At 38.9% G+C, this 23,181-nt stretch overlaps 1 protein-coding gene across 5 annotated transcripts in view; it reads left to right on the forward strand.

Annotated features, from left to right (window-relative positions):
- The first annotated feature begins 8,174 nt into the window (after positions 1–8,174).
- Positions 8,175–23,181, forward strand: part of EOGT (EGF domain specific O-linked N-acetylglucosamine transferase) — a 41,155-nt gene continuing 26,148 nt past the window's right edge. Inside the window, exons 1-8 of one of the 5 annotated variants that reach the window (XM_065933316.1) lie at positions 8,175–8,332; positions 9,845–9,886; positions 11,668–11,891; positions 13,286–13,386; positions 13,991–14,099; positions 16,656–16,750; positions 17,102–17,206; positions 22,151–22,257. In XM_065933316.1, coding sequence (XP_065789388.1) covers positions 11,682–11,891; positions 13,286–13,386; positions 13,991–14,099; positions 16,656–16,750; positions 17,102–17,206; positions 22,151–22,257 — 727 coding nt within the window. In that variant the 5' untranslated portion in view covers positions 8,175–8,332; positions 9,845–9,886; positions 11,668–11,681. Of the gene's footprint in view, positions 8,333–8,841; positions 9,522–9,844; positions 9,966–11,667; positions 11,892–13,285; positions 13,387–13,990; positions 14,100–16,655; positions 16,751–17,101; positions 17,207–22,150; positions 22,258–23,181 lie in introns of those variants that run through there. The other 4 variants (XM_065933313.1, XM_065933312.1, XM_065933314.1 and 1 more) reach the window with 4 other exon arrangements.

Genomic DNA, 23,181 nt, shown 5'->3' on the forward strand with positions numbered 1-23,181 from the left:
GGACCTTTAAAATAAAAAATGATATAGAATAGCTGAAAAAATAGCTATTCCTTCTCAGCTGTGTTTTAGACTTGTGAAATATTTTGATAGATTTTATTACTTAAAGTCATTTAGATGCCTTTACTTGAAAATAAGAACTCTCACTTCATTTTTAGTTACATTTTAAACACTAGAACTTTAGAGTATAGCTACAAGTAAGCCATGCTGAAGATTGTGGGATGCTTTTCAGGGCAATTCAAGTGACCTCATTTTTGTTCTTTTTGGATTCAAGACAGTATTTCTGTCATTGGATCTCTGATTTGTAGCATTTATAAATATTCTTTCAGTGTGAGCCAAATTCATAATATTAATCTATATTTTTAGTGCTAAAAAGCAGTAAAATAGCTTTTCTTTCATTTTTATTATATTCAGAGGTTGACAGAATGACAAAATTGATAGCAATAGGAAATTTACAGAATTAGAAAATATGGGAAATAAGTTGCAAAATTCTATCAAGTGTTTGAAACCAGAAGTTTAGGAATTATGAAATTGTTCTTTTATGGTATCCATTAATGAAGAGGGAAAAAAACTTGAGTGGAGAAAAGATTGAGATAAAATTCCTTTACTTTAAAATTTTATAATATTAAACATTCTCTTTTCTTAATCCTTATTAACATTAATAAAATCAATTCAACTTAAAATTTTATGGTCTTTTTAGTTTAATTTTAAAGTGATAGCTATTTAATATTTAAGTCTTTGTATATTACCATATATTGTTCTTTATCCACAAATTAATAGCTGATATTCATACTGATTTGTTTCCTTATATGTTTAGATTTTTCAATACATCTATAAATTGAGAAAGTGTACTATTTGCTTTTTTGAAAAACTCCACTAAGTGGCAGAATATCTATTGGATATTGGTTGCTGTATTTTGCTGTTTGTCATTAAAAATTATCTATCCATATTCTAGAAAATATTTGTATGTTAATAGATAAGAAAATAGTTTGCAGTAAGGTGTGTCCATTCTTGAAAGAAAATAGATAATACAAATCATAACAATGTTAAGAATATTAAAAAAAAGTAAAAAGTATGAACACTGTCGTTTCCATATAGACAAGTAAGCACAGATTATGGGAATCAGAATTGACTCTTGGGAATCTAAGTTGAGAGTACCATTTCTTTCTTTTTCTTTGTCTCTTTTTAGAGAACTTCCAATTGTATAGTGTGTAGCATGTGGGGATGCATCAAATCTTTGATTTTTAAGATATTCTAAATATGGGAAATTTCTGACCAAGGGAAACATGTAGTTGAAGTAAGTTAAAAGAAAAGTTCAGGAAAATTTTTCTCTTATAATCCTTCATTTGGCACTTGATTTATTAATTGAAAATTTTATTTAAATAATTTTAATTAAAAGTATGTGATTTATAATATATAGAAAATAGACACAAGAAAAATAGAAAATGACTATAGATACTTTACCTTATTTTACCACTCTTTGTCTAGTATGTGTACATGTATGTTCTAACATATCATAATTTTTCATTTTCATTTAAGAGTCTAATTTCCCTAATTTTGTTCAGTTTTAAAATATAACAACTTTAACTTCATATTTTGTAAAGGGCTAAAAGTATGATTTAAAACTACTTGATATTATATTTTAATTGATAATATATTTTAATTCTAAATGAAAGATAATGTAAATAATAAGCATGGTTCTGATTTGAATAAAGATTTTAAAGTAGTAGTAATGTATTTCATTTTTAACATGATTTAGAGTGGTCAGTACCAATGAGTGAAGACAGTTCTGTTTTATGAAGATAGATGACTGTATAACTTTGAAATTCTTTTTTTAAGAAAATGAGGTTAAGTCCAGATTTTTTATGAGTTATTTTACTCAGAGTTTTACAAGAATTAAGCATAGTTTTCCTAATGAAGATATGTTTTTGGAAAATATAATTGTAAGAATTTACCTTCTTGTATAATTACTGTAAGGATGACTTGTTTCTTTTTAAGGTCTTAAACTGTATCAAGATATTCTTCTAAAAGTCTTAAAATATTTCTGTATTCAAATAACAGATATAATCAGTATCAGTTCAGTCGCTCAGTCGTGTCCGACTCTTTGCGACTCCACGAATACCAGGCCTTCCTGTCCACCAGCAAGTCCCGGAGTTTACCCAAAGTCATGTCCATTGAGTCAATGATGCCATCCAACCATCTCATCCTCTGTCGTCCCCTATCCTGCCCTAAATCTTTCCCAGCATCAGGGTCTTTTCAAGTGAGTCAGCTGGTCACATTAGGTGGCCTAAGTATTGGAGTTAGCTTCAGCATCAATCCTTCCAATGAATATTCAGGACTGATCTCCTTTAGGATGGACTGGTTGGATCTCCTTGCAGTCCAAGGGTCTCTCAAGAGTCTTCTCCATCACCACAGTTCAAAAGCATCAATTCTTTGGCGCTCAGCTTTCTTTATAGTCAAACTCTCACATCCATACATGACTACTGGAAAAACCATAGCCTTGACTAGACGGATCTTTGTTGGCAAAGTAATGTCTCTGCTTTTTAATATGCTATCTAGGTTGGTCATAACTTTCCTTCCAAGGACTAAGCGTCTTTTAATTTCATGGCTGCAATCACCATCTGCAGTGATTTTGGAACCCAGAAAAATAAAGTCAGCCACTATTTCCACTGTTTCCCCATCTATTTCCCATGACGTGATGAGACTGGATGCCATGATCTTAGTTTTCTGAATGTTGAGCTTTAAGCCAACTTTTTCACTCTCTTTCACTTTCATCAAGAGGCTCTTAGTTCTTCACTTTCTGCTGTAAGGGTGGTGTCATCTGCATATCTGACGTTATTGATATTTCTCCCAGCAATCTTTTTTTTTTTTCCCCCCAGCAATCTTGATTCCAGCTTGTGCTTCCTCCAGCCCAGCGTTTCTCATGATGTACTCTGCATAGAAGTTAAATAAGCAGGGTGACAATATACAGCCTTGACATACTCTTTTTTTCTATTTGGAACCAGTCTGTTGTTCCATGTCCAGTTCTAGCTGTTGCTTCCTGACCTGCATACAGGTTTCTCAAGAGGCAGGTCAGGTAGTCTGGTATTTCCATCTTTTTCAGAGTTTTCCACAGTTTGTTTTGATCCACACAGTCAAAGGCTTTGGCATAGTCAATAAAGCAGAAATAGATATTTTTCTGGAACTCTCTTGCTTTTTCGATGATCCAGCGGATGTTGACAATTTGATCTCTGGTTCCTCTGCCTTTTCTAAAACCAGCTTGAACATCTGGAAGTTCATGGTTCACGTTATTGTTGAAGCCTAGCTTGGAGAATTTTAAGCATTACTTTACTAGCCATGTGAGATGAGTGCAATTGTGCAGTAGCTTGAGCATTCTTTGGCATTGCCTTTCTTTGGGATTGGAATGAAAACTGACCTTTTCCAATCCTGTGGCTACTGCCGAGTTTTCCAAATTTGCTGGCATATGGAGTGCAGCACTTTCACAGCATCATCTTTTAGGATTTGAAATAGCTCAACTGGAATTCCATCCCCTCCACTAGCTTTGTTCGTAGTGATGCTTCCTAAGGCCCACTTGACTTCACATTCCAGGATGTCTGGCTTTAGGTGAGTGATCACACTATCATGGTTATCTGGGTCATGAAGATCTTTTTTGTACAGTTCTTCTGTGTAAGTATCCTCCATTCACAAGTTATTGTGACTTTATATTGCTGGTAATATTGAACTCTGCAACTTTGATCCTTTAAAGTACTTTTAAGCTATAGCCATTCCCTTCTCCATGGGATCTTCCTGACCCAGGGATCAAACCTGGGTCTCCCGCATTGCAGATAGATTCTTTACTGTCTGAGCCATCAGGGAAGCCCTATTGCCTTTACATATACTCAGTTAACCTTTAGCAAATCAAGATCCTTTAACAAGACAGAATGGAAATTAAATGTATATTAATACTTTAAAAAATACATTTTCTCAAATAAAACCTTACAATGCTGCAGTAATCCACAATTGTAATATAGAGAATTTACTCATAGTGCTGTCCTGAATTTATTCCCCACACTGACCTACTCCCAAGTAAGGTAAATTTCATTTCAGTCCTCAAATAATACTAAGCAAGGGCTAAAGGGAGGTTTTTCTGTTAAACTCTCTTCTTTTACAGGTAGTGTTTGTCAGAGTATGGTAGGTAGAGGTGTTCCATGCCTATATGTCTTTTTTAAAATGACAGTCTTAATTTTTACCAATACATATTATTAAATGAAAATCTGTGGTCATGGGTGATAATAGGGAACACAGTGCTTGCTTTGCTTTTGTTTAAGGAATTCACTTATATGGGATCATAATCACTTATCCACTGTCACAAAATCTAGAAAGCTCTGAAAACCAAGTGCTTTTTAAAAATAAGCTTGTTGTCAAATCTGTTTTGGTAGTAAAGCTTGACTTTCACTGACATGAGGCTTTTACAGGCTTTATCTCACTTAGTGTGAGCATTCATGCATTTTGCAGATTATGGTGTTACAGTGTTTGGATGGTGTGCATACCCTATTAAAAAAAAATTCAGGAACGTATATGGTACCAAAGATTTTGGAAAAAGATTGTATACCTGCACTATATCTTCATATCCTTTTAAAGTTGATACCATTATCATCTTCATTTTTAAAATGAAAAAAGGTTAAGCAAATGGTCATGCTCATATGGCAAATAATTTATACCATTAGGCTGCAGAGTCCCAGCTCTGAACCATTAACTATAAAATGCTGCTTCTCTTCCTGCTCTTCTGTAAAACTGTAAGTATATAGATGAACTGTAGCATAAGATCAAATTTAGTCAAGATTTGCTTGCTTAAAATTTCAATACCTTTGATTTATGGTTTAAGTAATTGGATATATCAGAGAACCAATAAGCTGTATTCTGCAGATAGTTCATGCTAACACTTACTTTCTGTGAGCTATCCAAAATACCAATATATGACTGGCAAACTTAAAACACATTTAGCAAACTTGTAATGTGATGTAAAAATTATGATTATAGAAAATTTCAAAGTTACGTAAAAGAAATAGCAGATAAATGAGTCCCATAAACTTATTAACATTTGCTCTTTAATAGCATTCAATTTATGGCCCATTCTGTTTCTTTTATATTTCACTTGTGCTTCCTCTCAATTCATATTGGCTATTTTGAAGCAAGTTTCAGAAGTATGACTTACTTAAATCTGAAATGTTTCTATAAAAAGTAACTTTACTTCATCAACTATTTGGATTACTTGCATCATAATTCATATAGGAAAGACAGGATAAATATGCTTCATTTTTTTCCTTTACCAGTTTTTATAATTAAAATTGGTTCCTTTCTGTCATCAAAGATGAGAAATGAGGTTTTTGGCTTGTGTATTTAATCGATTAGTTGGATTTTTTAAGAAATTTATTTATTTATGGCTGCATTGGGTCTTCACTCATGTGCCGGCTTTCTCTAGTTGCATTGAGCCAGGGCTATTCCTTGTTGCTGCTTGTGGGATCTGGGCTTCAGTAGTTGTGGCACATGGGCTTTAGTTGCTCCTAGGCATATGGGATCTTCCTGAGCCAGGGATTGAACCCATGTACCCTGCATTGGCAGGCGGATTCTTAACCTCTGGACCACCAGGGAAATCTCTAGTTGGGTCTTTTTGAATTTAATATTTAAGTACATTTGTGCTTCAATCCATTATAGTTACCCTACAGATGCTTTTAAATTATTCCAATTTTGGCAGGAGGGAGTCTTCTCAAATTGGTTCCTGAGTCCTTATGATATGACCCTCATAGCATTTGATTGCTTCCTTGCATCTTCCTGTAAGATCTTTCAGATTCTTCTACTACATTTCCGGCCCCATATCTAAGATTATTTTTCTTTGGGTATCCCAATTTATCCATTTTTCTTTGGATCCCATGTTCCTTAAATGGGAAAGTGTTTGCCAAGATCACAGTCTGGGCACAAGGAGAGTTTCTTGCTAGAATACCAGGTTGGTTTCTAGGCCTTTTCAACAGATGATGGAGAGATTTGTTTTTAAGGATAAAATATATTGTTAGTTCATACTTAAACTCCATTTCAAATTTGGAACTACAACTTCCATCAGGCTTAACAGCTATACTGCATGTCAAAAATTTTAGCTTCAAAGATACCATCTTAATTACTCTTATATGGTTTATCCCAACCATCCAACCAACATTGCCACCAATAATTTGGCTTCTGAAAGCAGTTTGTAATTTATTGTAATTCTTTTATCCCTGAAGGTACATTCCACCAAAACGTACAGATTCTATTTCAAAGTCACTTGGTTTAGTTCCCCTGTTGTGGTATATGCCACAACTGTATGACAGTTGGATTTGTTTCATTTTACTGTCAGTTTTCAAGGATTACTTCTTAAAATTTACTTTTGTTTTATAATGTAAAATGTTCACTGATTCTAAAGTCACATCTATACAATGTATATTCGAAAAACTTACCTTCTTTGTTCCCTATACCTATATTCCTTCCTCGTTTCTATAGGTAAACACTTTAATGTTGTTATTCCATTTGTAAATAACAATTTATATACATAGATATATGTTGCCTTTCCTCAGTGAGTGATAGCATATTGCACATTGTTTTTCTACTGTGCTGTTTCCATTCAATATATCCTGCAGTGTATAGTGATATTTTTCAGTCCTTTTTTACACCTGCCTAGCTCTGCATTGTATGGGTGTATTATAGTTTATTCATCAGTCTACTATTAATAGACATTTGAGTTTATCATTTAAAACTAAACTTAAAAAAGAAACTAAACTTTAACATTGATATTTTGGGAGGGAAATTTCTCTGTTAAGAATTGCTGTTACAGTATGATAGAACTCAACCTCTTGTTCTTAAAGCCCCCTTACATTTTGTCTTCTCTGAGTCTGAATGACCACAACTTAATTTTTAGCCATTTAAAATTGCACTATGTGCACCTGGCAACAGTTGGATTGGCCTGTCTGCTCTTGTAATAAGACTATTTTTAGAAGCCTTTCTCATATATTGTTCTCATTTGTTCTTATGTGTCTATATATCTCTGTCTCTATATCTTTATTACATATCACTTAGAGGCAGACTAGCTTGTGTGTTCTTTTTGAATCAACTAACAGAAAAGATGTATTTCCTGTACATGACAAAATAGGTGGCAAGTAACCTGAGAAATTACTTTTTATGACTACTGTCCTTATTAGTAAGGGGTGGGCAAAGTATGAAATAATAGAGCAGTAGTTCCTTTAGAGGCAAAGTCTTACATGAAGAGTAAATGAGTTAGTACTGTAAATTGCTTTAGAATAATACCTTGTTTCTGCATTGCGATTATTTGAAAAAAAGAAGATAATGTGGCTCATTTAGCAGGTTACGAATGGAACTTATAACAGTTCTCCAAACAGTACCTAAAAAGAGTATTTGAAAAGTATGTAAAGATTTAGAAACAAACCGTTGTGTTTTGTGATGATCATAGTAGTTAAAACCGGTGACTTTGTGTCTGAGCATAAATGTATTGTGATGACATAAGCTTTGATCAGTTCAAGTTGAAGCAGTAATTAATGCTCAACTTTACTGTGCTCTACACTACACAGTATACTATATGGACCGAGAGTGCCAAGAGTAAAAGTGTGGGAGATGGGCGTTCAAATAAGTATGGTAAAATAAACCATTGCAATTTAAATATAATAAAAGGATAAAAGTCAAACTCCACAAAGTGACATTTGAGCTGCTGAGTTTTCTGATAGTCACTAAGAAAGACAAGAGTACTACTATATAATGTACAAGGCTTCGAAGAATTCTCACCACCAGAAAGTGCAGCCAACTACGAGCAGGCTCGGAGAATGAATGTGAGGGCGGCAACTTGTACCGTAAATACGGATACAGTAACCCTCCGCCTCAGTGCAACGGGAAGGAAGAAGGGAAGGAGTCCGCTTTTCTATGCAACTTGTCGCAGTGTCTCGTCAGTGACTTTTCGCTACCTCCCAAGGAGGACAGTCCGGTTTCTTAAAGTCCTGCTCCTCCGCTGGCGCTATGGCCGGGGTCGCAGCCGAGGTTCTCGTTCTGGCGGGAAACGCAGGGAGCCGCGGACCATGCCCCTTGCCTCCGCGTGAGGTCTTGCGCGCGTGGTCCCGGCTCCGGCCCCGAGGACCCCATGCGGGGCGGGGGAACGGCTCCCCGCGCAGGCCGGCCTAGGTGTCCCGGCAGCTCCCGGGCGCCCCCTGGCCCGGCTCCGGCGCCGGAGGTTTCCGGTGAGCTGCAGTCGCCGGTTATGACGACTCCCTTAGCCCGAGCGCCGCCGCCGCCGCCTCCGCAGCCCCGGCTTCCCAGGCTCCAGGTGGGACTCGCCCCGCGCTCCGCGGAATCTTCACCCGCCCCCCGCCCTCTGCCTCGCCCGGGCGCGCGGTGGGCGCTTCTGCCTGCTCCCAGCGCGGCTTCCCGGCGGGCTGGCGCTTCTCCACGGGTCCCCCCGCGCCTTCCATCGCCCAAGGGCCGAGAAGGCGGACGTGGGGAAGCCGCGCTAATCCTCCCGTTACCGAGGGCTCGGCCCTCTTCACGGCGCCTGCCGCGGCTCGCGGGGCCCCGGGCCCGCCGGGCGCGGGGAAGCATCGGGTTTCCCGAGCCGGGACGGAGCCTCCTTCCAGGCCGCCCCCCAGGCGTGTTGAGGTCTGGGATGGGAGGGTGCAGTGTGCGGTGCTGGGGGGCGGGCGGTCCCCGGGAATCTCTGCGCCCCGATCCCAGCGCGGCATCATGGCTGCGGAAGGGCGCTCGCCACCGACCCCGCCGCCTTGGCTCCGCAGCCGTTGTAGCGGACCGCTGATGGACCTCACCTGGCCACCTCAGGCCCTTTCTAACCTCCTGCCTCGTAAAACTAGTGCTAGTTGGGGCGAGCCGTTTTAGGAGTCCTTGTGGGTCTGACATGCGTTCAGCTTTTCACCTGTCCACTGGCTTCTGTAAACTTTCCAAGCTCTGTCAGAGTGTTGTCCCGTCTCACTCCTGTGTTCCTTGTCACTGTCGGAGTTCCACCTCTCATTCTCTTTCACGCTTTCTCCCTTTCCCTTCCCCTTTCTTAGGCCAGTGGAAATCCAGCCGTGGTATCCCCATAGAGAGGTGGGGGGAACCAGCAGCTTTGCGCAGAAGGAGAAAGGAGCTCAGCTGCCGAAGCGTTCCTCTCCTGAGGTGCGCCCGCCTGTCCCTCAGGGGCTCTCCCTGCAAGAGGACTCAACCCCGGACAGGCACTCTGTCGGGCCCTGGGGTTGGGCTTTCATGCGCAGCAACCACTCCTGTTAGTTTATGCAAGCGGGTACCTGCCTTCTGCAAAAGCCAGGTTTCTGATCTGCACCTTTAGATTTTTCACTTGGCGGAAAAATCGTTTACAGATCCTTGCGTTTGGTTACGGTTAGAGCTCAGTAGAGGACAATGGACTTGGCTAACCAAAGGTCGACTTGGTCATAACAATGACCTATTTCTGGGAGAGACTGGCCATTCTGCCTGTTGAATCTGAAAGCAGGGAGCAGTTTCATTTGGTGAGTCGGATTACTGTGGTGAGAACCAGTCGGATTGTTTGCTCCTAGGAGTGTTTTATCTGCTGAGTGTCCTGTTGGCCTGTACCAATTGGTGCCTGTATGAAGTGGGTCATCTCCTTGCTGCTCTCTGTTAGAATCTCTTCTGTTAAGTTACCGTGTTGAGGATTGTACCTGCCACCTCACTTTCAGTAGCTTGTATTTGTTAAGGCAGAGAAAGGTTTAATAAGCCAGGCCTTCTGGTTATGGCTTATCTCACTGAATGCCAGACCCTCTGCTTACAGGTTATCTCATTATCTCCTCTCTCAATATTTCTTTTAACTCAGAATATCACCGGGATGCAAAAGTCTTCTCTGACACCTTTTAAGGTAACATGTTTCATTTCTAACAGACTTTAGATACCTGAAACATCACAGCAACTTCTGGGTGGTTCTGAGGATTAAAGAGGTAAATGTTTTCATTATCATTAGAGTCACTGTTATTATTAATGTGGATTTTAAATTTTGTGAAATTGTTATGAACTCACAGTTAGGTAAAAGTCTCAACTAAAAATATTAATTCAGGTGACTTTTATTACAAATAACAAGATACTCTTTAGGGATACCTAAAAGAACGATTACATTTACTGCAGAGGAGGAAGGATTTCTTCTTGGCATTCCAACTGTTGAGTTATGATTGCTTGTTCTTGGAACTTGAGACGTGATTGAACATAGCAGTCTGTTTCTAAAGGCCCTGTCTCCATCAGCTATATTCATTGAAAGCTGATTTTGAACTTTGGATTTTTCCAGTATGCTTCAGTGACAGCAGACCCTGGTGGGAAGTAACTAATATGTACTAGGGCTTTATCATCTGGTGGGAAGACCACTTTGAAAAACTAGAGCAAATAAATCACTAAAATGAACCCCAAATGGCATGTTTATTATCTGTGGAAAAAAAAAATCTGATTTAAGAGATTTAATCCTGGGATGAGTTAGAAATGCAGTAAGGTTCATGACCATTATCTCTTTTCTCAATGCTAAAGCCAGATGAAGAGAATTTAAGGGTATAGCTCTGAGGCAGACTGTCTGGATTTCACTCCTAGAGTTTTCTTAGTCTTAGTTCTTAATATCATTCATTGTTCTTATACCCAGGGAAAGGTAAGCTTCTCAAGGACTTAGGTGTTTAGTGTTCAGCTGCCTATTCCCTGCTGCCTCCTTGTACTTAGCAGAGTACCTGGCACATAGCATATTTTCACATACTTCAGTGATTGTTAGTTTTAATCCAGCAGGTACACACTTGCTCGGACCCATTGTACTTCCTTTCTTCTTTCTTCCTGGCATGTTTTCCTGGATCCGCATCATGTAGATCTCAGCTTAAATGTTACTTAGCAACCCCTCCCCATCCTGTGTAGCTTTAAACTTTTATTTAAGAAACACAACATAGCATTTAACATGCCAGGTGTATATAGACATATTGCCAGTATTTACCTCTTGAGAGTCCTATGAGAAAGGGTTATTCTCATTTCCATTTAACAGATGGAAAAGCCTATCCACAGCAAGCTTAAATAACTTGCTGAAGGTCATTCTTCTTAGAAAGCTGCAGCCACATTCAAGCCTAGGTGGCCTAGCTTCAAAGTCTGCCTGCTTAACTAGCAAACTATGTTGTCTATCATATTACCTGACTTACATTGTTTTCTTAGCAAACAGGGTCCTGTCAAGGTCCTCCTCCCATCTTTGTAAATAAAGTTTTATTATAACACAGTCCCCCCGTTGCTAGCATAACTACGGCTGCTTTCCTGACGGGCGCAGACACTATCTGACCTACAAAGCCAAAAATATTTACTGCCTGGCTCTTTCCAGAAAAAATGTGCTGGACCTTGGTTTATTTGATTCACAGCCCTTGTCATTATCTGAAGTTGTTTATTTGGTTGTTTATTTTATATCTACTGCACTAGCTTCCAAGTTCCATGAAAATAGAGGTCTTTCCTGTTTTATTCACCACCATATACCTAGCTCCTGACACAGTGCCTGGCCTACAACAATTAGTATTTGTTGAGTAAAGGAACATTTTTCAGTAAAATAGTGAAGTTAGTTATAATTGTACTTAACCCTTGATCCCTTTGACTTTGAAGGCTCTGTCTTAATGAGGATGTTATCAATTTGGCCTTTAGGTGTGGAGGTTGCTATGTTCATGCTGCTTGTCTTTGGAGCACTGCTTCCTGAGGTCCCCCTGAGTGGCCAAGACAAGGTTCCTCCCCAGGCTGATGGCATTCCAGCCACCCCTCTGTTCAACTATGCCAGCCTCCGCCTGCCGGAAGAGCATATTCCCTTCTTTTTGCACAATAACAGGCATATTGCCACAGTCTGCAGGAAAGACTCACATTGTCCTTATAAGGTAAATCTTATTTCTCCTCTTCTTGCATATTTTTAAAAGGTTGCAATCGAGGCTGGTTTACTAGTCCCCCCATCATAACTTGAATCTGCAGGTAGACTCCTGGTTGTAACTGTGGGTCAGTTGATGTTTGTATTTCATCTCATGCTTCTTAGTGACTCAACTTTGCTTAGAAGTATGTTCCGCTCACAAGAGTGAGATTACAAATCTAAATCACTCGTAAAAGAAATAGGCAGTCTGTACGGTTTGTCTAGTTTGTAAATGAAATGAATTAGATTTGATGCAGAAAAGAACATGTAGTTGAAAGTAACTGGAGAATTTCACACCTCTCCTTTCTTAAATTGCACTTAAGAGCATCTCTCAGCACTTCATTTTGGCAATAACACCTACACCTCTGTCTCTCCATAATTAGGACTGTTACTGTGGCCTTCCTTCTGTTTCAGAGTTGTTGGAATGGTTTCAAATTGGAGCCCATTCAGACATCTCACGAGGCCTGAGATCAAAGCGGGCCATTGTGAGGCATTTCCTTTCCCATGTGCTGGCACAGGAAGCGTGTGGACAGGCGGGCTGGGAAGCCAGCTGGCCCTGCCCCCAGGGGCCTCCGGAACACCCTCCTGAGCTTCCTGGGTCACAGCAACTGTGTGTCCCCCAGGGTCTCTGCTGGTCTTGATCAGTCAATAAAGCTGCTGATCCATTCAGTTTAGTTGTGATCCTTTTGGTGATAGAAATTCCATTTTTTATGACTCTCTTGGGACTGATTTTAGAATCAGTTTACTCACTTGACTTCATTAAGCTACTTCAAAAAGTTTCATTTCAGCCAAGGGGGTCGGGGGAGAGATGGAGTGGGAGCTTGGGGTAAGCAGATGTAAGCTTTTCTATACAGAATGGATACATAACAAGGTCCTACTGTATAGCATCCTATGTATAGCATCCTATGTATAGCATCCTATCCTACTGTATAGTATCCTATGATAAACCATAATGCAAAAGAAGATTTAAGAAAAGAATGTGTGTGTGTGTGTATGTAAAACTGAATCAATTTGCTACAGAACAGTAATTAACACATTGTAAATTTCAACTATACTGCAATAAAAAAATGTTAATTAAAAAAAAAAAATCCCAACTCAAATAATCTGTGGTAGTCTAGCTAAAACCCAGACTTGTTTGGAAAATAGACCTGGTGGGGGAGGGATTGGTGACTAAAGATAATTGCTGTTAAGAATCTCAAGACTGCTTTTCTTAGAATTTACTTATTTCTCTTTCATGAGTATGTATTATAAAATGTGAAAGTGAAAGTTATAGAAAGATTGTTTTTTTTCATGGAAAAAAAAAATCAATGAGTCCTCTCTGAATGTCAGAAGGTAGACCAGTCTCAACACACACCTCTTATGTTCCAGAAACACTTAGAAAATTTGAAGTACTGCTGGGGTTATGAGAAATCCTGCAGACCAGAGTTCAGATTTGGTTACCCTGTTTGCACCTATGTGGATATGGGATGGTAAGTTTCTGGATGGAATCCCTCCTGCCCTGTACTCGGCTCCTTTCTCTGCAGTTTATGCTGACATCAGTTCCAAGCTAGACTCTTTTGGTATTAGATAATAATTCCTTTAGATATTAATTTGCTTACTTCATGATTAACTTCACTTGTCTTGACTGTCTCCCACTGGGACAGGAGTATCTCTCATTTACTCTGCTAGAGGGATAAAACAATATGGTTCACAGAAAATACTTTTCCTCACCATATGCTAACAAAAGAGATGGATGGCTGACTTTGGTTTTGGAGAAGAGAGTTAAGTATAATCAGTATTTCCAATACAGACAAGGTTAATGGGGCAAAGAAAATGCAGTAATTAACAGTTCATTGTCTTCAGTTCCAAATCATCCTGACCACATCCATTTCCATTGTGTATGTTTGTTATCAGGAAGTAAGTCTGTAAATAACTTATTTTGGTAACCTCATGTAGTGAGGGGTAGATTTTTAAAATTATGATAGTTTACTTAAGAAAATAATGACTGACTTCTAGCAATGTAATGTTTAGAAAATTTAAGGTCCAGAAAAAATAAAAAGTTGAATATCACAGAATTGTTGTGTTTGCAAACAGGACGGACACTCTTGAATCAGCCCAGGAAATATTCTGGAAGCAAGCTGACTTTGGATATGCGGGAGAGCGTCTGGAGGAGCTCCATGTGCTCTGCCAGCCGAAGGAAAAGGTGGATGTTCAACCCCTTCATAAGTGAAGATGTTTATTTAAAAATACATGTGGTATCTATTTATTCATTTATTTATTGAGGTGTCGTTGATGTGTAATATTGTATAAGTTACAGATATACAATACAGTGATTCAGATTCACATTTTTAAAGGTTATACTCCATTGATGGTTATTGCAAAATATTGGTTATATTCTTTGTGTTGTACAATGTATCCTTTTAGCTTGTTTTACACGTCATACTTTGTACCTCTTAATTCCCTGCACTCGTAGTGGTTAGATTATAATATAAATACAAGATAGAGGGCACTATAAGAGGAAACCCTCACTCTCATGTATTTATTGGCTTAAAGTTTTATTTAACTTCCAAAACCAAGTTGGAAGCCATGTCCTTGTTTTCACACACATATCAGATGGTCATATTTTGAGGTAGGTCAAATATTTCTAGTTTTAGAATTAATTATTCCCCCAACATACACTAAAGAAGGTAAGTTGATGAATTACATCTTTAAAAATTTCCTTGCTGGTAGTTTGGGACGGGTGATACACTCCCACCTTGCTGTTCTGTATTTTTTTGGCACTTTACATTTTGCAAAAAGCTTTTCAGTATGTTATCTGATTTGATTCTCACAAACAGTATAACAAATAAGCAGGGCAGGTATTATCGGTGCTGTTGAACTAGAGAGGAACCTCAGAAATGTGAAGTGACCTGTCAAAGACCACACAGCTACTAAGTGTGGTCTTCTACAATTCTGTTGTTGTTGTTCAGTCATTAAGTTGCATGCAACTCTTTGTGACCCCAAGGACTGCAGCACAGCAGGCTTCCCTATCATTGATTATCTCCTAGAGTTTATGTCATCAGTTCATGTCCATTGAGTCAGTGATGCTATCTAACCATTTTCTGCCGCTCCCTCTCCTTTTGCCTTCAATCTTTCTAGAATTAGAATGCAGATCTTTTTCTTGGGCTTTCACTCATACCCCATTGCACTCAGTGGTAAAACAAACACATTGTCAGGAGGCAGTTTGGGGTAATAAGGAGAAGAATGGACTACTGGTTTCAAATCTTGATCTGTGGAAACAGCACGCCACCTTTTCCGTGTTCAGTTTCTTTTGCTTTAAAGCCATGCCTGTTTGACAGCTTGTGGTAAAGCTGAAATGAGATTCTGTATTGAAGGATGCTCCATGCAGGGCCAGGCTCACAGCAAAGGGCTCAGTGATAGTTTTTTAAAGCCCCAGAGAATCATAAGCACTTAGGATTAAGATCCACCCAATGTTCATGAACTGGGCCCAAGCCTCTGACATCGCAGGAGTCTCTGTTATCTCCAGCCAGTCTAAGAAACCAAAAAATATTTAAATCACTTGCATTCCAAAAGTGAATATATGCTCCGTAGTGCTTTGGAACGGTGTCACATGATAGAACTTTAAGTGATTCTAGTAAGGTGCCTGAACCATGAGATTCAGGCAAGGCGTGAACCTGCACTGCTGCGAGGTGTCTTTGACAGACAGTACTTTATACTTTTGTTGGAGTCTAGCTGTTCATGGGGAAGACGGCAGGAAAGAGCCTCAACCCCATGTTGCACACGTCTTCCAAGGTGATTTGCAAAATGCTTTCCTCACCAAGATCTGCTTTGATAGGTTTTTTGCTATCAGGGTGTGACCCCTTACCAACTCCAGATTCTAAAACACCATGCGGGTCCAGGTTAATGGCCATTAAGGGTCAGTTGGGAGTTATGGGGAAAGCAACAGAATGGCATTTAAATCTCACAGTACAGCCCAGGGCAGATAAAAGTTTTTGAAGCTATCCCTCTTTCAATACAGTTGGCAGAAGTAGAAACAGACCCCGTGGTTGACTTTTAAACTCCTTTGCCTGCATGCATACTCAGTCACTTCATTTGTGTCTGACTCTTTGAGACCCCATGGACTGTAGCCCGCCAGACTCCTCTGTCCATGGGATTTTCCTGGGAAGAATACTGGAGTGGGTTGCCATGCCCTCCTCCAAAGGATCTTCCCAACCCAGGGATCAAACTCACATCTCCTGCATCTCCTACATTGCAGGCAGATTCTTTACTGCTAAACTACTGGGGAAAGGCTTGCTGAAAGTAACTCATATTTGACAAACTACCCTTCCTGCCTTGCCTTTTAAGGTCTGTGGCATGTGCCTTCTTCCTTGTTTCCTTTGGCTCATCTTTGAAAATGCTTTTTCACACAGCTGTGAGGGTAGTGAGGGTTCTGAGTGCCCTTTTTTTTTTTTCTCATGAAGATAAACTGAATCATAAAATCAACTCTGGGCTCTTTAAAGTTTGAAGATTATAGAAATAGAACATTTGGGAGTTCTTTGTAGTAACCTAAAAGGGTGCAAGTTGGCAAAAGTATGCTTGGGCAATGCCTCCCAGGGAGGAAAATTCTTAAACAGAAGCGTCATTGGGAAGTATTCATCACAGTGTGTGGTTGGAACCTGAAAGCTACATGCTGTTGGCTTGATGTCTAGCAAGTCTGGGTGTGTCCTTGAAGTGTTAATGCTCACAGTTATCTTTTTCTTGTTTCTCCACCTTATTTCAGAATGACTCAAGTCTGGTGTGTTCCCGTTACCTTCAGTACTGTAGAGCCACCAATATCTACCTTGATTTAAGAAACATCAAGAGAAACCATGACAGGTACTTCGGTGCTGGATGTTAAAATCAAGATTTTCAAGGAAAATCTTGAAATATTTGCAGGTCCAGGAATATGCCTTGGATTTGCTTCCTAGTAATATGGTGATGAGGTTTGAGAATGGGAGAGGGAGATGAATGACCCACACCTGTCATAATGAGTTGATCATTATGAAGCTATATGATGGCTACATTAGATACGGTTTTGCTACTTTTTGTAGAAATTTGAAATGTTCTATTACAAGAGTTAACTTCTAATGAAAAACTGATTTTGGAAATTGGTAGACTGCTTTAGTTATAACCTGTGTGCCTGAGTCATGAAAAAAATTCCAAACTCAATTTTTTCTTATCCACTAGATTCAAGGAAGATTTTGTCCATAGTGGGGAAATTGGAGGACACTGTAAACTTGACATTCGTTCGTTGATGTCTCAAGGTCAGCGCAAAAGCCCTCTGCAGTCTTGGTAAGATTTTTTTGGGTGGGCAGGGGTGGGGAATATGTTTCTGAAGTATTTGTCTTTATTTTTGATGCTTACGAATTTTCGTAGGGACTCTAAATGGAAAATGTTACTCCATTTGTGGATAATTTGGCCTGAGCTTCTGGGGAGTGGTGGCTTCAGAGTGAATCATCAGTTGTATTGCTGTGTATAACACATACTTAAGTATGTGTTCATAAAATATTAGGAAGAGATACAATATGTACTGTTTGCTAACAAAAATGTTCAAAAATGAATTTTTTTAGCTCCTCATAATTGCTGCATGTGTTTTGGAGAGTACATTTTATTTTATTTTTTTTGTTGTTATTTTTTCAAGACTTAATGGAGAGTACATTTGAAAAAAATACACACTTATTAAAGCATATACCAAGCATATAGAGAAATGTAAAGTTTAGATTTTGAAAAAGTAAGCCCACTTGAGTAACTCTTACCTGGGTCAGAATTAGACCATCATCTACCCAGACTCTCTCCCAAATGCAAACCCCACCCTCCTTTCCAAAGATAAACACTACCCTGATTTTAAGCACCTTTCATAAGCTTTTTGAACTTTAGATAGACTGAAGAACACATTTTTTGATTTAAAATTTTTTGAATATTAAACTAGGTCTATCAAGACATTTACTATCTCTGGAAATTAGAGAGTTGGGGTACTTTAAAACCTTTTTATTTTAAGATAACTTTAGAGTCATAGACATTTAAGAATAATTCAAAAGTAGCATAAGAAGTTTTAAAAATAGTACAAGGAATTTCCATTGTACCCTTACCCCAGCTTCCTCTAATGATAACATCTTAAATAAGCATAGCACAGCAATCCAAAGCAGGAAATTGATTTTGGTACAATGTTATTTTTTTTATTTTTCTAAATTTTAAAATTTATTTTAATTGGAGGATAATTACTTTACAATATTGTAGTGGTTTGCCATACATTGACATGAATCCGCCATGGGTGTACATGTGTTCCCCATCCTGAACCCCCCTCCCACCTCCCTCCCCATCCCATCCCTCAGGGTCTTCCCAGTGCACCAGCCCCGAGCACCCTGTATCATGCATCCAACCTGGACTGGTGATTTGTTTCACATATGGTAATAGACATGTTTCAATGCTGTTCTCTCAAATCATCCCACCCTTGCCTTTTCCCACAGAGTCCATAAGTCTGTTCTTTATCTCTGTGTCTCTTTTGCTGTCTCACATATAGGGTCATCGTTACCATCTTTCTAAATTCCATATATATATACATTAATATACTATATTGGTGTTTTTCTTTCTGACTTACTTCACTCTGTATAATAGGCTCCAGTTTCATCCTCCTCATTAGAACTGATTCCAATGCATTCTTTTTAATAGCTGAGTAATATTCCATTGTGTATATGTGGTACAATGTTATTAAATAAGCACATTTGAATATTATCAGTACTTCCATGCATTCTTTATTTTTTGGATGTAGAGCTCAATAAAATTTATATCATGTGTTTAGGTAAATGTAACCACTATCATAGTCACTAAAGAAACTGTTGCATCATCCTAGAACCTGTCATGCTTCCCTTTATAGTCATACAGGACACTCATAATGTTCACTTTCTTTCTTTTTGGTGGGATATAGTTGATATACAATATTATATAAGTTTCTGGTATATAACATAGGGATTCACAGTTTTTAAAGGTTAGTTATACTATATACATACTTAGTTATACATACTTAGTTATTATAAAATATTGGCTATATTCCCTGGGTTGTACAATAATATTTCCTTATAACTTTTTTATATCTGTTTGTACCTCTTAATCCCCTACTTCTGTCTTGCCCCTACCCATTTCCCTCTCCCAGTTGTAACCATTGTTTTCTGTATCTGTTAATCTCTTTTTTGTTATATTCACTACTTTGTTTTATTTTTTAGATCCCACATATAAGTGATATCATACATTATTTGTCTTTCTCTGAGTTATTTTACTAATCATAGCACCCTCCAAGTCCATTCATGTTGTTAAATTTTTACTGTGGCTGAGTAGTATTCGATTATTTGTTGTTGCTGTTGTTCAGTTGCTAAGTCGTGTCTGACTCTTTGCAAGCCCGTGGACTGTGGCACGCCCAGCTCCCCTGTTCTCCATTATCTCCCAGAGTTTGCTCAGATTCATGCCCATTGAGTCAGTGATGCTATCTAACCATCTCATCCTCTGCCACTCCTTCTCCTTTTGCCTCTTGTCTTTCCCAGCATCAGGGTTTTTTCTAGTGAGTCGGCTCTTCGCATCAGGTGGCCAGAATATTGGAGTTTCAGCTTCAGCAGCAATCCTTCCAATGAGTAGTCAGTGTTGATTTCCTTTAGGATCGACTGGTTGGATCTCCTTGCTGTCCAAGGGAGTCTCAAGAGTCTTTTCCAGCACCACAATTTGAAAGTATCTATTCTTCAGTGCTTACCTGATAGCTCAGTTGGTAAACAATTTTCCTGCAATGCTGGAGACCCTGGTTCAATTCCTGGATTGGGAAGATCCTCTGGAGAACAGATAGGTTACCAATCCAGTATTCTTGGGCTTCCCTTGTGGCTCAGCTGGTAAAGAATCCATCTGCAATGCAGGAGACCTAGATTCATTCCCTGGGTTGGGAAGATCCCCTGCAGAAGGGAAAGGCTACACACTCCAGTATTCTGGCCTGGAGAATTCCATGGACTGTATAGTCTATGGGGTCACAAAGAGTTGAGGCGACTGTGACTGAGCGACTTTCACTTTCACTTTCATTCTTCAGTGCTCAGCCTTCTTTATGGATCAGCTGTCACATCTAGTGTTCCATTATATATGTATATAATCTTCATTATCCTTTCATCTTTTGATGGACTCATAGATTGCTTCTATATCCTGGCAATTGCGAATAACATTGCTGTGAGTATTGGGGTGCAGGTATCTTTTCAAATTAGTGTTTTCATTTTTTTCAGATATATACCCAGGAGTGGAATTCATGGGTCATATGGTAGCTCTATTTTTATTTTTTTGAGAAAGCTCCATATTGTTTTACACAGTGGCTGCACCAGTTTACATTCCCACCAATAGTGAATGAGGTTTCCCTTTTCCCCACATCTTCACCAGTATTTGCTATTTGTGTTCTTTTTGGTGATAACCATTCTGACAGATGCGGTTTTGATTTGCATTTCCTGGTTTAGTGATGTTGATCATGTTTTCATTAGTGATGCTGATCATCTTTTCATGTTGGCTGTTGGTGTATTGTTTTTAGAAGAAATTTCTCTTCAGGTCTTCTGCCCATTTTTTAATTGAGTTGTTTGGTTTTTTGATGTTGAGTTGTATGAACTGTTGATATATTTTAGATATTAACCTCTTATTGGTCATATCATTTATAAATATATTCTTCCATTCTTAGGTTGTCTTTCCATGTCATTGAGGGTTTCCTTTGCTGTGGAAAAGCATTTAAGTTTACTTAGGTCCTATTTATTTATTTTTCCTTTTATTTCCTTTGCTTTAAAAAGAGACAGATCAAAAAAAAATAGTTAAGATTTATCTCAAAGAGTGTTCTCTTTTTTTCTTCTGAGTGCGTTTTTGATGTCAAACGTTCATGCTAAGCAAACTGTTCAGGAAAACTGCCTTTCACAGGTTTATGTGGCATGTTAGAGTTTGCAGTGCAAGATCTTACTTCATGTAAGAGACTTTTGCAGTAGGCGTTCCTCTTTTCTAGTGGGGAATTCTATTCCTAGCACACTTTGATATCTGAGATCCAAAATCAAATATTTGACATTTGTTTCCTAGTATCTTTTGATAGGGTATATTTATGTTAATTATTTATTGCTGTATCATAAATTACTCAAACATTTAGCAGCTTAAAACAGTGAAGATTTTTTATCACACAAAGTTTCCGACAGCCAGGATTTGGGGGCAGCTTAGCTGTGTGGTTCAGGCACAGCTGGGCCTGTAGAATCTGTTTCCTAAACTCACTCATGTAACTGTTATCTTTAGGTTTTCTTCTCTGCTTGTTGGCTAGAGGTGTCATTTCTTTACCATATGGGCCTCTCCCTGAGGCTGCCGACAGCCTGGCAGCCGACTTCCCCAAGATCATGTTGTCAGAGAGAGAGCATGTGTAAGCATGGCCCAAAACGGAGGCCTCAGTCTTTATATTTATACCCTGATGGTCACACCGTAAGTGATCACCATCACTTCTGCCATATTCTGTTCATTACAAGTGAATCACTAACTCCAGCTCACCCTCCAGGGCAGGGAATTCATCTCCACCTCTGGAAGGAAGAAGTATCAAAGAATTTGTGGACATATTTTTGAAACCACTGGAATAAACATTTTGGCATTATGTGTGTTTTAAAAGGATCTCTTTGATACTTGTCTTACATCACATATAGTCTCAAAGATAAAAAGTTTACAAATGATCTGTAGATTAACTTGTGATTGTCTTCTTCTGTATGGAAGAAAATTGTACCAAGTGGCTTCAGAAGTGGTTTTCTGAGAAATAGAGTTTTCTTTCTTCTGGGAAACGTAGTTGTCTGCAGTTTTTCCCAAAGTACTTGATAATTCTTGGAACGCCGTCTTTCTCAGAATCCAAAAAGGTTCTCTAGGTCAGTGTTCCTTCTGAGCCTTGCCAGACTGCAAGAAACCTTTCTGAATCTTTCCACTTTACTGGTAGATTTTTTTTGCCAACCCTGTGGAAATTTCTTCTTTGTCAGAAATTTCTTCTTTGGTCCCAGTTGCTCTTGCACATTAGGCTGAAATTTAAAATCATTTTTGTTTCTTGTCTCAACATTAAAATTAATATCAAGCTGCGTAAGTATTAGTAAGTTTGAAAAGTCTCGCATGTGTTTATGAGTATTTTCTGGAAATAAAACTCACCTAATGAACAGAGTACAGTGTTGCAACAAGAGATCTAGGAGGAGCCCTTTGAAAGCATCTCCTGATTCTTAATTCCAGGTTTGCGGAGCTACAGAGCTACACTGAACTCAACTTCAGACCTGTAGAAGATGCTCAGTGTGACATTGTTATTGAAAAACCAACCTACTTCATGAAACTAGATGCAGGTGAGAAGTTAATTTGTCTATTTTATTTATTGGTTAATGTGGCTTTGTTCCTTTTTATTGACATGTGTGTTCCTATAACTTTGGGAAGCACTTCATGGCATATACATGGGAAAAAGTGGAAACAGTGACAGATTTTATTTTCTTGGGCTCCAAAATCACTGCAGATGTTGACTGCAGCCACATAATTAAAAAAAAACACTTGCTCCTTGGAAGACGAGCTATGACAAACCTAGACAGTGTTTTAAAAAGCAGAGACATCACTTTGCTGACAAAGGTTCATATAGTGAAAGCTACGGTTTTTCCAGTAGTCATGTACAGATGTGAGAGTTGGGCCATAAAGAAGGCTGAGTGCCTAAGAATTGATTCTTGCGAATTGTGGTAGCTGGAGAAGACTCTTGAGAGTCCCTTGGACAGCAAGGAAATCAAACCAGTCAGTCCTAAGGGAAATCAACGCCGACTATTCATTGGAAGGACTGATGCTGAAGTTGAAGCTCCAATACTTTGGCCACCTGATGCAAAGAATTGACTCATTGGAAAAGACCCTGAGGCTAGGAAAGATTAAGGGCAAGAGAAGAAGGGGACGACAGAGGATGAGGTGGTTGGAAGGCATCACCAACTCGGTGGACATGAGTTTGAGCAAACTGTAGGAGATAGTGAAGAACAAGGAAGCCTGGTATGCTGCAAGCCGTGGGGTCACAAAGTGTCACACATGACTTAGTGACTGAACAACGGTAGCATGTGACGTTGAACAGTAGATTTACTTTTTGCTTTCTTCTCTTGAAAAAGTGAGCTAATTTGAACTTCCCACTGTTTTATGTACTGGCATGCTAGAAGAAACTTTCACATCATTGTCAAATAACTCAGTGAAAATCGAAAGATGAGCAGAGAAAGCCTGGGTACCCCTTTTGCAACTAAATTTACCTC

The sequence above is a fragment of the Muntiacus reevesi genome, chromosome 4 (genome assembly GCF_963930625.1).
Source record: "Muntiacus reevesi chromosome 4, mMunRee1.1, whole genome shotgun sequence".
NCBI classification, from domain to species: domain Eukaryota; kingdom Metazoa; phylum Chordata; class Mammalia; order Artiodactyla; family Cervidae; genus Muntiacus; species Muntiacus reevesi.